Raw genomic sequence first — 16,432 nt, 5'->3', positions numbered from 1 at the left:
CTATCCAGATGTCCAGTTCCTGGTTGTGATGGCCAGGGCCATATAACTGGCAAGTATGCATCTCACCGTAGTGCATCAGGGTGCCCTCTAGCAACTAAAAGGCAAAAGGATGGATACTTGAATGGTTCCCAGTTTTCTTGGAAGTCAGTGAAAACGGAAGGTATGTCATGTCCAACCCCAGGATGTGATGGCTCAGGACACGTCAGCGGTAGTTTTCTTACACACAGAAGGTGAGTTGCTGTTCTTCTTTCCCCCTTCTTTCCCCACTGTGTCTATGCATGGATGTGTGCATGTATTAGTGCCTAGCCATACCTTGTTTGAAATGAGAATCTCTTGGAGTTGGCGTAGGTGACTATATTTTTAACTTTGCCCTAATGTTTATTGCTCTATGAAAAACAGTCAAGTGTTTGTGGGCAAGAATCTGAAAAGGAACATTGACAATGGAAGGTTCATCAGTACCCTGAAGCTCTCAGTCTCACTGAAGCAAAGGCTTTCTTAGCCTGTTTGGGTGCAGTGAATAAAGGCACAGGGATAGGGTTTTTTGTTAAACACCCCCCCACACACACACACACACATTCAGACAGCTCACCTGCTTGATAGACTAAGTCAGAGGCTCAACAGGGGAATCCTCAAACTATAGTACCTGCTCCTTCCCATTATACAACTAGCTTACACATATTGCAGTAGACAGAAGCCAAAAGAAGACAAAGACTAGGAGGCAGGCACGACAGCAAAGATAGAGGAGGGTGTGTGTGGAGAAATAGAGCCAGAGGTCCAGGCTTTGTCAATCTAGAATTATACGTTATTCTTACCTATCCTGCAGATGAGGGAAGGCTTAAGGTGAGAGTAAAGAGTAAACAGACAACTCGCCTTCAAAGATGCAGTGAAGTGAAAGAGCTGCTGTGTCAATACCTGAGATCTCTCAGAAACCTTTACTATATTAAAAAGTAGTAGTATATGGACTTAATATGCATGAGCTTGGCCTTTCACCGATGAAGTGAGTCGAGGAGGGTAATCTAAACCAGAGTGAATGGGTGAGGTAATGTAGCCCCCCTCTCCCCCCACCCACACTTTACCTCATGACACTCCACAGTTTGAAACATATTTTCTCCTAACCAGTCTCCAGCAGTTTGATGGGTTAGATTAAAAATGCTGAAAAAACACCAGAGTGAAATGAGGTAAGGAGCATGAGGGATGTGAGCACTAGCTCACGTGCTCTGTTTTTGTGAAAATCAGCCCGTCCATTTCTCTCTTGAGGTTCCTGGGAAAGGTGCCAATTCCCATCTTTTTGAGCTTGCTGTGCAAACGAGAATTTTAATTGCTCGTGGAACGGAGATGCTTTCTTCCATCTGCCAGAAATTTAGGGAGGTTTCCCTGTGTTATGGGGTATTGTTCCTTGGAATTTCATCTTCCTTGGGCACCACAAAAAGTGTTTCTTATTTTAAAAAACATTTTATTGATTTCCACATTCAACTAGCTTTAATTCTGATATTAAAGAATTTAGCTCTAGTTTCCAAAGGAATGTAAGAACTGAAATCAAAATCCATCTTTTATTGGCTTAGTTGCACCTCTCTACACATAACAAGGAAATGAAATCTTTTCAAGCATTGCTAAAATGTGAATGTATGACTCTTTTGATCAGAAATGTCTTCCATACAGGAGGAAAAGTTCTCTTTTTGAAATGATGGACTATAAAACACTGCCCTAATTCTGGTGTGTTCCCAAAATTGTTAACATGGAGTAGAATCATCATGACGTTCTTGTGGCTCTATTTTAGAATTTTATATGTAGAATAAAAACTATTATAAGGCATAATTGCACAGTTATTTGAATGGGTACAATCAAGAGAAAGTTAACCATGTGTACATCCAAAACTAGAAGAGTTATTGGTACTTAAATCGTTGTAAATTGTGCAGATAGCCTTTTTTATTTCCCTGGGACTTACTCATGAACTTGAAAATATTGAACCATGTTGGGCTTTGGGTTTTATTTTGTAATTCTTTTGAGGCCTGTAGCAGCCTGACAACTTGGCTTAGTGTAGAAAAAGTGACTAGAGAATTTGAACTAAGCTCAGAATGGAATCCAACTTCAAAGATCTTTTTAAAAAATTGTACAGACCATGTTTATTTATTTCTTATATTATATTATTATCTTTTTAGTAAATGTTTAGACCTCCCTCCTGGCAAGGCAGCTCAGGGTGATTTACAAAATTATATAAAATACAAATTTAAACATAACTTTAAATTTTAATTTAAATAAATAACTTCAGGTTACAACAGCAATGATACTTCCACAGAATGTCTATTGTAATTGTTGGAATTTTCCCAACATTCAGACTGGTCAAGGAGCGAATCAGTACATAAATAGATGGACAAATGGGTTGGGGGGAACATAAATAGGTAGGTAGATAGATAGATATTAACTTTGCCCCCAACCAAAAGGCTGGTGGAAGAGCTTCATCCTAGAGGGCCTGAAGTATTGTGCTAACTCTTGCCCTTATGCACTCCAGGAGCTAATTCCACCAGGTAGGGACCAGGACAGAAAATGTCCAGGCCCCAGTTGAGGCTACATATACCTCCTTGGGGCCAGGTATCGCCAACTGGTTAATATTCAAAGAACAGAACATTCGGGGGGGGGGGTATAAATAGAGAGGCAATGTCTTAGATATTCAGGACCCAGATCATGAATGGCCTTATGGACAGGTAGCAATACCTTAAACTTGATCCAGAATTCAACTGGGAGCCAGTGCGACTGTTGGAGTATAGGTTGAATATGTGCTCTCCAGGGTGTGCTTGCAAGGACCCTGGCTGCCACATGCTGGACTAGTTGTAGTTTCTGGAACAAGGATAAGGGCAGATCCACATAGAGCGAGTTACAGAAATCCAGTCTAGAGGTGAAAGTTGCATGGATGAATGTGGCTAAGTGTTCCAGTGCCAAGGAGGGCACCAGTCGTTTGGCTTGGTATAGATGGGAAAACGCCAGCCGTACTACTCTCAAAAGTTGCGCCTCAACAGATAAGAAGGAGTCAGAAATCACACTCAGGTTTCTGGTTGAGGTGGCAACTGTTAGTTGGACTCCATCCAGACTCAGTAGACCTGCTTCCTCATTTGGTCCCTTCTTACCTAGCCACAGGACCTCCGTCTTTGAAGGGTTGAGTTTCTGCTTGAGCCATCCCATCTGGCAAGGTTGTCTGGGGACATTCATCAGGAGGTAGAGCTGGGCATCATCTGCATATTGACACCTAAGCCCAAACCCCCAGACCACCTGGGAAAGAGGGTGTTTAACAGAATTGGGGAGAGAATCACACCTTGTGGCACCCCACAATGGAAATACTATCGGTGCGATTGTGTCTCCTCAGTAGCTTTCTTTATGAATCCGGAGGAAGGAGATCAGCCATTGCAGGGCTGTCACCCATATCTCAACGAGGCGGTGCCCATGATCAACTATGTCAAACCCTGCTTTGAGATTATGAGCATCATTGAGCAGCACTGACCTGCCCCAGTCCAGCTGTCTCCAGAAGTCATCCATCAGGGAGACCAGCACTGTTTCTACCCCATGGCCAGGCCGGAAACCAGATTGGGATAGATCCAAGACCAAAGCTTCCTCTAGGAATGCCTTTACTGAGAGAAAATTAAAAATAGAAAGATGCCTTTAAGAAATAATAGATTCAAATGAGTAGCCGTGTTGGTCTGAAGTAGCACAGTAAAATCAGAGTCCAGTAGCACCTTTAAGACCAACGAAGATTTATTCAAGGCGTGAGCTTTTGAGTGCAAGCACCTTTCGTCAGACTATGATCTTCTTACATGACAGGGAATATATAGGAAAAATCAGTTCTGTTACATCTGTGTCACAACCGGATACAGCCAATGATAATCCTTTGTCAAAACAGCCAATCAATCCTCTGGAATTCAGTGTACTTTACAAAGAGAAACCATTGGCTGTATCTGGTTGTGACACATGTTGTTCACCCCATCATCTGTTATAACCAGTTACCAGTTACTGATAACCAATGGTACAGTGCTAAGCAGAGTTAAACGCATCCGGTCATACTGGCTTCTGTGAATTTGGAAGGATATAACTTTGCTTAGGATTGCATTGTTGCAAGCAGAGTTCTCCCACCTTTAGCCCACTCTGTTCAATGAGTTTAGAATGGAGCAACTGTACACAGGATGCTCTGCAGGTATTTCTGCAAACCCAAACCTACAGCATTTGACTGCCTCATTTTGCACATAGTTGGGTGCTCTTAAACCCATGATTTAAGTGGATTTAGACTGTAAAATCTGGCAGAGCATTTGATTACTAAAGCAATGTGCTAGGGGTATATTAATCTTGACGCATTTCAGACCAGGAAAGGTGGACATGGCCAATTTTCAGGGTTTTTTTTAATTCCCTCCCTTTAAGTCCCCCAAGGCCTTGCAAAAATATTTACTATGATGATGATGATAGCCTTCATTAGAGTGATTTAAAGCATCTTTATCTGTGCCAAAAACTCACATGTTCGGAATGGATTCTCTTGTTCATCTGTATTAGTTCCCTATGCTGAGCTGGAATAGCTAATCCTTCAAGTATTTTGGGCTGTATTAAAAGAAGTATAGTGTCCAGATCACATGAGGCGATGTTACCACTTTACTCCGCTCTGGTTAGACCTCACTTGGAGTCTTGTGTTCAGATTTGGGCACTAAACTGAAGAAAGATGAAGAGAAACTAGAGCATGTCCAGAGGAGGGCTGCAAAGATGGTGAGAGGTTTGGAGACCAAGTCATATGAGGAAAGGTTGGGGGAACTTGGTCTGTTTAGCCTGAAGAGAAGGTGACTGTGGTGATATGATAACCATCTTCAAATATTTGAGGGGCTGTCATATAGAAGATGGAACAGAGTTGCTTTCTGTTGTCCCAGTGGGTCAGACCAGAACCAATGGGTTGAAATTAATTCAAAAGAATTTTCAGATAAATATCCGGAAGAAGTTTCTGACAGTTAGATCAGTTCTTCAGTGGAACAGGTTTCCTTGGGAGGTGGTGGGTTTTCCTCCTTTGGAAGTTTTTAAGCAGAGGCTAGAGAGTCATCTGACAGAAATGCTGATTTTATGAACTTAGGAAGATTGTGAGTGGGTAGTCAGGAAGGGATGTGTCAGTATTTGTCTCTTGTGGCCCTTCCTTGCATACCCAGGTAGTTGCTAATTGCCGTTGTGGTAGGTGAATTTCCTCCAGGTCAGGCTGGATTCTGGAGATTTTTGGTGGAGGGATCACTCGGGCATGAAATTGGGGTCACCATGGGTGGGCAGGTAGTTGTGAGTTCCTGCATTGTGCAGCAGGCTGGAAGTCCCTTCCAACTCTATGGTTCTATAATTCCTGATAGATGATTGACTACCCTTTCTTTGTAAACCTCAAAGGAACAAGATTCAATAAACTCCTAAGGCAGCAACTTTTACTCTACAGTTTTAATAGCTTGTTACTTAATGCAAATTAACACAGTGGTTTAGAAACAGCTAATAGTCATCCACATCTCCAAGCACACACCTGCATACCTTTGATGAGTCTCTTGCAATTAAATCATAGCCAGCTTTCACAGACTTGTGTGCTGCAAAGTTAGCAAAGCTGCTCTTCAAACACATTTCCATCTGGAAGCTCTAAAATGATTGTTGCATTGGAAGCAACCAATAGGAAAGTATTTTTCCCAGTGCAGATATCTCTAAAAAAGCAATTAATCGTAGCTAATCAAGATAGCTCTGAGAATGATTCCAGTGAGCTATCTAGAAGCTTGTTGGCTCTTGAACTGTAATCCCATACATGTTCTGAATGTGATTTACTTCAATTTGAGACTTGGAGTACCAGTCCTTTTCTCCTCATTCTTCCACTAATAGAATCATAGAATCATAGAGTTGGAAGGGGCCACACAGGCCATCTAGTCCAACCCCCTGCTCAACGCAGGATCAGCCCTAAGCATCCTAAAGCATCCAATAGGAGAAGAGAGGATAAGCAAAGGAAAAGGCAGAACATTTTATGCTCTCTGACCTTTGTTTATTTATTCTCACCTATATATGGTCTGGGCATGAATTATCCCAATGATAGCCAGAGGACTGACTGAGGATACGAGGACACCATGCCTGCACCATTCACAGAGGCACCATGCCACGTGCCCTCATACCAGAGAGGTGCTCCAGTCTGAACAAGACCTATCTGTTTGAAAGCCTCAATGAATGCAACCTGAAAGGAAGCCATTGAGCACAGTATTTATACATGCATGCATGCATGCATGCATGCATACATACATACATACATACATGTGAAAGATTTTGTGCCACTTCTCCCTAGACTTCCCCATGGTTTGTACAAGTTTACGGAAAAGTGGCATAATATTTTTCAACATAAAAAAATTGATCAACATAAATAAATTGATCAATACTGTGTTGAAGATAGGGAGGGAGGGGGAACAATATCTCTTCTGTTAGAAAGCTTTCTGAGTTAGGGCCAAACTAAGATGGGGATCTATGATCTTATCTCCTGACATGTAATTTACCAATGGCGAGTATGAAATGGAGAGTTGACATGGATCACGACTGTGGAAAGGAGGGGATGCTAATGCTTCTCCTGCTTTGTCTTCTGGACCGAAAGTGTCTTCAACAGTTACTTTTCTCTCCTTTGGACAGGAGGCACAATATGAATGCTGTATCAGGACTACAAGCAACCAAGAGGGATGTTTTCAATCAGCAAAATGTAGCAGAAGAAGCCATTCATACCCCTTGCTCCTTGTTGTGGTTCTGGTCCATATTGGGAAGGTGCTCAATTAAATTAGCTGTTAAGGCACCCAGTTATGGATTCCATCATCATGACAGATTAATTAAGCTCTCTGACATGCAGTGCTTATCAATATATGTGATAAATCCTTCCCAATATTATTCATGGGGTTAAATATATTCTAATAGAGACATTCAAACCCTAACTCGCCTTGATACCCATACTGTGTGGAAAACAAGTGAATATTCTTTTGCAGAAGAACAAGGTGTAAATATGTGTCCATTGTGAAAACCAGTTTAAGAGCTACCAAAAATTAGGACATTTTAAAAAATGAACTATAGCAGGATAATGAACTAATCTCAGTTGTAACCAAATAATCCAGGATAATTCTGTTTTTCTTGGATGGAATTGTTTTTAAAACAATGAATGGCATCAGCAGAGCTGAAAGAGATTGGCTTTTGCTTATTTATGCATGATGCATAAGGTATTTAAAGGAAACGCATTTCCCCCTCCTTATCTAAACAGTGAGGTAAATAATAATAATAACAATAACAATAATAATAATAATATAATATATATTTTTAAAAATATTGCTAACCTGCCCTTCCCTGAAGGTTCAGGGCAGGTAACAACATATATAAAAACACTGATAAAAACAGCAAGGGCGGCTTAGTGTAGTGGTTAAGAGCGGCGGCTTCTAATGTGTGCAGGATTTGATATCCCACTTCTCAATATGTAGCCAGCTGGGTGACCTTGGGCTAGTCACAGTTCTGTTAGGGCTGTTCTCACAGAGCAGTTCTGTCAGAGCTCGCTCTGCCCCATCTAACCTCATAGGGTGTCTGTTGTGGAGAAAGGAAGGGAAGGCAATTGTAAATCACTTTGAGACTCCTTTGGGAAGTGAAAAGGGATATGAAAACCAACTCTTTTGCTTCTTATGAAGATTTGGCTGATGTTTTCAGCAGGGAAGTCAACATTTCAGTGTCGTTCCTTGCCTCAACCATAACCCTGGTGGAACAACTCTTGTTTCACAGGTCCTGCGGAACTGTTCTAAGTTCCTCAGGGTCCTGGTTTGTCAAGGGAGAGTGTTCAACAAGGCTAGATCCCTGGCTGAGACCAGTTTGACATCCTTGGGGCCAGGGATCCTGAGTAAGTTCTGTTAGGTCAATCTTAAACTCCTTTGGGGAATGTAAGGGAGGAAGGGGTCCCGTAGAAATGAAGTACATACTATCATACACAGACTATTTACTGCTTTCGTAAAACTCTTTCCATTTTTGTCAAGGCTTTCTAATATCACACTACTTAGGTACACCAGGCAAATTTATGTTACACAACTAAACTGGTTTCCTCTCACCAGGACACTGCAGTTCAGTGAGGGAGACTAACAGTACCACATTCTTTTATACATTTTGAGATCAGAGTTAGAGGGTGCAATTCTTTTTAGGATAGTACCGGGATTCGGGGGACAGCCTTACATTGGCTGATCTCCTTTCTTCAGAACTGGACACAGAGGGTGGCAGAGGGGGAGGAGTTGCACCCCTGCAAACTCCCTTGTGGAGTGCCACAGGGTGCAATATTTTCTCCCATGCTTTTCAACATTTCTGCGTGTCCTCTGGCACAGCTGGCACAGAGCTTTACACTGGGCTGTCACCAATATGCGGATGACACCCAGCTCTGTCTCTTGATGGGCGGACGGCTGGACTCCCCCCTGGAAATATTCACCAGATGTTTGGAAGCGGTGTCTGGATGGCTCAAGCGGAGTTGCCAGAAACTCAGTCTGATTGGCCCTGCCCCTACAGCTCCCGCCCTCCCTCACCAAGCCCTCACCCCTTGCCTCACAGACGTGCCTGGCTGTTAGAGCCAGGCACGTCTGTGACTCCGCCGTTCCACTTGCAGGGCCTCAGGTGAGAGGACCAGCAGTGGGGGGGAGGGAGCGCTTCCCAAAGGCCTGGAAAGCACACCCGGGGCCTCACGGAGGCACCAGGTGTGCTTGCCAGACCCCCAGAAGGTGCTCCCTCTCCCCCCCCCTCACCCCGGAAAGCGGCCGAGATGCTGACAGGGAGGACCCTTTCAAAGCCCATTCTTATGAACAGCCTTTGAAGCTAGTAAATAATAATAACAACAATAACAACACTGCCATCCTACACAGAGTTATACCGCCTTAGAGAGCCAGTTTGGTGTAGTGGTTAGGAGTGCGGACTTCTAATCTGGCATGCCAAGTTCGATTCTGCACTCCCCCACATGCAACCAGCTGGATGACCCTGAGCTCGCCACGGCACTGATAAAACTGTTCTGACCGAGCAGGAATATCAGGGCTCTCTCAGCCTCACCCACCTCACAGGGTGTCTGTTGTGGGGAGAGGAAAGGGAAGGCGACTGTAAGCCGCTTTGAGACTCCTTCAGGTAGGGAAAAGCGGCATATAAGAACCAACTCTTCTTCTTCTTCTTCTTCTTCTTCTTCTTCTTCTTCTTCTTCTTCTTCTTCTTCTTCTTCTTCTTCTTCTTCTTCTTCTTCTTCTTCTTCTTCTTCTTCTTCTTCTTCTTCTTCTTCTTCTTCTTCTTCTAGGACATTGACTTAACTCTGCATAGGACAACAAAATCAGAGTCCAGTAGCACCTTTAAGACTAACAAAGATTTATTCAAGGCATGAGCAAGCACTCTTCCTTGCACTTGAAAGCTCACACCCTGAATAAATCTTGGTTGGTCTTAAAGGTGCTACTGGACTCTGATTTTGTTGTGCTACTTCAGACCAACACGGCTACCCATTTGAATCTTCATTAGACGGTGGTACTCTAACTGAGAATACTTGGGATTTTACCAACCCATCTGTATTTTCCATTACTTTGAAATAGCTGTAAATTTTATACAATGTAGGTATAGGCCACTTTCCTCACCCCAGTGCACATGGACTTGTTGTTACTAGATGGTTTCATTAAACTGCCCCCCTCCCCAAGGAGCAGGGTGTTGGAATGCTTGTTTCATGAGGCAAAATGAAATGTAGCAAGAAGGCATGAAACCTGGCACTATAGTCGTATTCTTAAATCGCATAGATCTTCTTTGTTCCCCTGCCCTGAAAAATCAGTAATCTAGATGTATACTTTGCTGCTCTCTGCATTTTTATAGAAAAGTAGTCTGAAAATGTAAATACATAAATTGCAAACAGCTGTTTACCCCTATTATGAACAAATGTTCAAAAAACTAATATGGACACTGATATCTGCCATATGCTGTAGAGTTTGTGAATGCAATCCAAAGTTGTGTGCTCATTTATTTATTTCAGTATTACGCTGCCTGTACAAATGACTGGGCTATATTCTTATGGCATTGTACCAATCTAATTGTAGCTGGTCTTTAAGGCATGAGAAATTTAAAGAATTGGGCAAAAATAGAAGATTTGGGGCTGTAGTCTCAACAGTGGGACTGTATCAACAGTGGCATCACATCAAAATCACATAATCTTTTTGTCCTGTTGTATACTACATTGGTCAGACCACACTTGGTGTTCTGGCAGCCTCCCTTCAAAAAGAATGTGGACAAAATTGAGAAGGTGCTGAGGAGAGTCACGAGGATGATCTGGGGCATGGGGCCCAAGCCCTAGGTGGAAAGGCAGGGGATCTTGGAAATGTTTATCTTGGAGAAGAGGAGGCTGAGAGGGGACGTTATTGCTCTCTTTAAGTATTCAAAGTATTGCCACTTGGAAGAGGGCAGTGAATGATTCCTGTTGGCAGCAGAGAATGGGACACACAGTACTGGCCCTCACCTGGTGGAATGAGCTCCCGGAGTTACGGGAGCTCTTCCGCCAAGTTTATGGTTGAGGCCGGCGTGCAGAAGAAGATCTTGGCCCCCCTTATTGAGCCCTATTGGGCTGTTGGACGGATTAAAGAAGAAAGATCAGCCCCTCTGTCCACCCCTGGGGTCTATTAGCGGATAGAACTGAGTTGATTTGCCGCAGAGTATTGGATGGTTATGGTTGATTGGCTGGGTTTTAGATTGTTTTAAATTGTTTTATGGGTTTTATTGGGGGTTTTATGCTTATTGTTAGCCGCGACAAGCCTCTGTGGGAGTGGCGGGATAGAAATTGAATGAACGAATGAAGCGTCAGGCCGCCGGCAAGGGAGCAACTGCGAGCCGCGCTGTCGGCAGGGTGGGAATTGGCCGGGCCAATCGGCAGGCGCTTTGTGCCTGCCGATTGGCCCAGCCGATGGTATGTCCGGAGAAAGGGGCCAATCAGCACCCTTCCTCATCCTGGACAGAGCGCGCCCTAACTCCTCCCCCTAAGCCCTTACAGCTTTATTCAGTCCACGGCACCCGCGGCGCCGCAGGCTGTGTAAAGATTGTGAGTCTTGGCTGAACCAATACAAAAATCCTTAGGATCCATGCTTTGAAACCATGGATTTCTACCATGGCAACACCACAAAGCAGTGTATCCATGCTTCTCATGTTGAAATATGAGGCTAAGAAAACAACATATGGAGTTGTATTTTAGGTGTCGCAACACAAATGTTTTGAGGATCCATGAGGATGCCATGGATCAAATCTTAGCACCATGGCAGAGCCACAGAGCTGCTTGTTTGGAGATTTCTGTGGTTCTAAAAGTGCCCAGACCCATAGCCATGATATGTAATTGGGTAATGATTTGGAACCATGTTTTTGCTCCATGGCCTGGCCCTGAAGGTTTGGATCCTTGATTTTTGTGGTGAATGCTGTGGGTATTGATATAATAGATAATCTTACTCATGCCGGAGCTTCAGCCCTCAAAGTAATTGTGCTATGGCCAGCTCTTGCTGGGTGACCCCCCCCCCCCACACACACTTTTATGCTTGTCCCAGGACTGCTGCTGGTTTCAGTGGACCCTAGATGATGAACCACTGGCTCCATTGGATTCCTTTCAATCTGTGGGCCTCAGACTGGTGATCAATGTGGCCAGGGGGCCTTGCTGCCATCAAGGCCCGGTTCTGGGTTGCTAGGGCCACTCTGGCTCTCGCCTGCATGTTGGGCGAAAATTGAATATATTTTATTAAACTATACTCCATAAGACTAAGCTAAGCAGGAAAGTATGTGCTAGATGAATCCTGTTCAATGGGGCAAAATAGGATTGAAGCTAATATTGCAGTTACTATATGTCCAATAATTGGTGGACAATATGAGTAACACACATCCCTCCCCTCCCAGTCACAGTCCTCTAATTGTTGCATCTAGTTTAACAAAACAGTTGATTTCCTAGCTAGTTTGCTTTTGTACATTAATTTGTGTTGCAGTTGTAAAAGGTGTATGTTGTTCATGAATGCAATGAGGGACAAGACAATATTCAGTTTAGGAGGAATGCCTGCTCCCATGCAATTTATAATGGTGTTTCCATGGTATCATTAGCTGACAAATTTATCATCAGTGGCCCATTAGTATTAATACCTCTTTTATTTCTTATTGTCCAGTCTATCAGGATGCCCCAGAGCGACATCAGCAATGAAGAGAGCAAAGCTGTCTGGAGAACAAATGCTTACAATAAAGCAGCGGGCTAGCAATGGTAAATAGTTTAATTGTGAAATGGGACTTAACTGCTTGTGTTACTTCACTTTGTAGCTCTGGAAGTAATTTACTGAGTATGAAGTAGTCAGAACAAGATTCAACAGACTTGGTTACTTTGATTTTTCTTTCTTTTATTGATCCATGAATGCATCAAATAGTTTTTTTGTTCCGAGATTCATGTATTTTGTGGCTAAAGAAGCTAAAAGAAAGCTATGATCTAAAGTGGATCTTCTCTTGAAAAAAACAATTTGTTCTGGGCCAATAATTCCTGAGGAATGCATCCACCCACTAAGCTGCTGTTCGAGATGTTTTGCGTAAAGTTTGCCCACGATAGGAAGTAGAATCCACCATAGAAAATAGACTTTCTTTTATTTTAATGCTTAAAGTCAGTGGATGACTTTAAAAAATTGAGATCTAAATGTAATTCAATATCAGCCTTAACGTGATTCAGACAATTAAAATATTTAAAAGATAGCCCAAAAAAAGGTAAAGAAAGCAGAAGTACCAAGATATTTCAACTTTGAAATATTATTTATGAAATGACTAAATACGGTGACATTTGAGCAGGTTTTGATCGCGAGCGCAAAATGCATTCTGGCAAAGTCTTAAACCAAGGAACAGTGGAAGAATTCAGCAAAATCAATAATGAATTTAAACTGCTCAGAGCCATATGGAATAGTGGTATAAAAATCTAAAATAAATAAAATAAAACCTTAAAATGAAACAAATAAAGGGTTAGTGATTGATCTTTATATTTCCTAGCTGCTTGCATGCCTGGGAATTACTTTCCATTTAACTCCAGGTGCTTGTCTGAGCAAAAGTAGAAGCCACACGGACTTTAAAATGTGTGTATTGTCCTGAGGAAGTTTGCTTCCACACAAGCTTCAATACGAAAAAAGAAAGATTGACAATGAACAATCAACAGAAGAGAACAGGAAATCTTTCTAAGGCAATATGTTTGTAATGATAAATACAATGAGTAAATACAATTTCTTTTACATTTTTTATATACCAGAAGGAACAACCATAATGGCTTCTAGATCAATTCTGTTTTCATTGGCTTCATCAGTGGTTGAAACCTCCAATCCTAAATTCAAACTATACAGATTATTATTCATATTACTCAAATTAAACAATGCAGCAAAGAATTACCTCAAATACACATACCTCCAAAAACAGTTTGTAGTATCAAAGGTGACAAAATCCTATCGCCTTTCCTATAAAATTAACAATACAAAAATAAATCTAATCATCTATATATCAATATTTGGATTCATATTGTCAAATCACAATGAATATTGAAACCTTACATTATATTACTATTGTTAATATTTTAGTATCAATCGGCCATAGTATATAAAAGATGTAAAATAAATTGTATTTACTCATTGTATATATCATTACAAACATATTGCCTTAGAAAGGTTCCCTTTCTCTTCTGTTGACTACACAAAAGCTTCAAGCATATAACTGGAGTTCCAGTTGCAACCACTGCAGTGTATTTTAACATGATTGTTTTAGTTCCTGTTATTTCCTCTGGCACAATCAGAGGTTGTCAACAGCTGCAGTTTCCAGCTCTCACAGGCAAATAAGGTAGATATTCCCAAATATTCATTTCTGAAATCCTGCAACCACATTTGCAGCAGTCAGATGTTAGTGCAAACATTTATTTGCAACAGGCAGACCGTTTACGCACTGGGAACTTCACTGCCCCACCTCCTGCACAAATCGGGGGTGGATGAGGAGCACCGGGCCAAATGCTCCCCCGTGTGGGTGCAGGAAGAGATGGGGAAACCTGCCACGACTAAAACTCCAGTCTGCAGCCCGGCATGAAACCTCCAGTGCATAAACGGTCGCATTGTTCTTAGTACACGTTTCAGGGGAACATAGCACCTACATTTCCTTTACTCTGTCTTGTCGTCTCCTGAGATTCTGCTCTTCTGAAATTACTTTGAGTTCATTGTTATTTATTTCTTGTTATTTCATTTTTTTCCTTAAAAAGGACCACATCACTCCTTTTGTACGTGCTGTTTTAAAATAAATTGTGGTGTCTGATGAAGTAATAGTAAAACCTGTTCTTAAAGGATAACTAGTCAGCCATGCAGAATGTGTCCAGCACTGTGACTGTACATGTACCACTAAAGTATATGCACAACTGGTAGTAGAGAAAATAGGGCTCTACTGAGACCTTGTGGGATTTGTCAACTTTTAGGTGGTACCTAGAGATCTCCCACTATTACAGTTGTTTCCCTGACAACCCAGATCAGTCCCCCTGGAGAAAATGGCTGCTTTGGAAAGTGGGCTGTATGACATTATACTCTGCTGAGATCCCTCTCCTCCCCAAACCGTTCCCTCCCCAGGCTCCATCACCACTCCAAGAAAAATCTCCAGGTATTTCTGAATTTAGAGTTGGGAACCCTCACTCACAGTGAGAGTGGATACTTTGAACATGATTACCATTTTAAAAAGGAAGTTCAAATAAGTTTTCATCATAATAATCATTTTATTTAGTGAGCTTCACTTCAAACTAGGAAATGATTCTGTTGCTAAAATCAGATTTGTAAATGAATTATTTGAATATCTCTTTTTTTATTGCACAGGTATAGAAAATGATGAAGAAATTAAACAATTAGATGAAGAAATAAAAGAACTAAATGAATCCAACTCTCAGATGGAAGCTGATATGATTAAACTCCGAACTCAGGTAACAGTTTTATGAAGCCCTAACATTCAGTGATTTTACATATACTTTGATTAAAAAAAAAAACATTTTCCTTTCTTGTTGTTGTTATTGTTAGGTGCAAAGTCATGTCTGACCCATCACGACCCTATGGACAATGATCCTCCAGGCCTTCCTGTCCGCTACCATTCCCCAGAGTCCATTTAAGTTTGCACATACTGCTTCAGTGACTCCATCCAGCCACCTCATTCTCTGTCGTCCCCTTCTTCTTTTGCCCTCGATCGCTCCCAGCATTAGGCTCTTCTCCAGGGAGTCCTTCCTTCTCATGAGGTGGCCAAAGTATTTGAGTTTCATCTTTAGGATCTGGCCTTCTAAGGAGCAGTCAGGGCTGATTTGTTCGCCTTGCAGTCCAAGGGACTCGCAAGAGTCTTCTCCAGCACCAGAGTTCAAAAGCCTCAATTCTTTGACCCTCGGCCTTCCTTGTGGTCCAACTTTCGCAGCCATACATTGCAAATGGGAATACCATAGCCTTGACTAAACGCACTTTTGTTGGCAGGGTGATGTCTCTGCTTTTTAGGATGCTGTCTAGATTTGCCATAGCTTTCCTCCCCAGGAGCAAGCGTCTTTTAATTTCTTTGCTGCAGTCCCCATCTGCAGTGATCTTGGAGCCCAGGAAAATAAAATCTGTCACTATCTCCATTTCTTCCCCATCTATTTGCCAGGAATTGAGAGGGCCGGATGCTATGATCTTCGTTTTCTTGATGTTTTTCAAGCCAACTTTTGCACTCTCCTCCTTCACCTGCATCAACAGGCTCTTTAGTTCCTCTTCACTTTCTGCCATTAGAGTGGTATCATCTGCATATCTGAGGTTGTTGATATTTCTCCCTGCAATCTTGATCCCAATTTGGGACTCCTCTAATCCTGCCTTTCTCACGATGACCCATTATGCATGGGGGTTTTAGCGCACATTCGGGGTGGAATGGCGGCGACTAAAATCACGGATAACGCACGGAGCCGGCTGCAACCGGCTGCAGCTTCAGTGCATGCCGCCGAAAAAGCCGCGTCAGTGAAACACGGAAGAAAGCGCAGCTTCCGGGTGAGCGGGGCGCAACCAGAAGCGGCGCCCGGATCGGCGCGTGCATAATCGGTTACTCTGGGTTTTGCCGCCGTCGCGCCCCGCCCCGTGTATAACCGGTATGCATCGCGTCTTCCCCCTCCGCGTTTTCCATGTGACCCGAAATCGCCGTTTCGGCCGCCGTGCATAATGGGCCGATGTGCTCCGCATACAAGTTAAATAGACAAGGTGACAGTATACAGCCTTGCCGAATTTTCTAAATATACAGCCTTTCTAAATTTTGAATCAGTGATTCCATGTTCAGTTCTCACTGTTGCTTCTTGACCTGCATATAAATTTCTCAAGAGACAAATAAGATGCTCTGGTATTTCCATCTCTTTAAGACCTCGCCACAATTTGTTGTGCTCCACACAATCAAAGGC

General features: G+C 42.5%; 1 protein-coding gene across 22 annotated transcripts in view; it reads left to right on the top strand.

The window, feature by feature from the left end:
• MYT1L (myelin transcription factor 1 like) overlaps nt 1–16,432 on the top strand; it is a 453,342-nt gene that overhangs the window by 431,507 nt on the left and 5,403 nt on the right. For all 22 annotated transcript variants that reach the window (XM_077309909.1, XM_077309937.1, XM_077309927.1 and 19 more), the window contains 3 exons: nt 9–230; nt 12,162–12,253; nt 14,856–14,959. In XM_077309909.1, coding sequence (XP_077166024.1) covers nt 9–230; nt 12,162–12,253; nt 14,856–14,959 — 418 coding nt within the window. The remainder of the gene's footprint in view (nt 1–8; nt 231–12,161; nt 12,254–14,855; nt 14,960–16,432) is intronic.

Source organism: Paroedura picta, chromosome 1, assembly GCF_049243985.1.
Source record: "Paroedura picta isolate Pp20150507F chromosome 1, Ppicta_v3.0, whole genome shotgun sequence".
Taxonomy (NCBI): Eukaryota; Metazoa; Chordata; class Lepidosauria; order Squamata; family Gekkonidae; genus Paroedura; species Paroedura picta.
The sequence above is the reverse complement of the archived record's forward strand: the minus strand, read 5'-3'. Positions and strand labels throughout refer to the sequence as shown.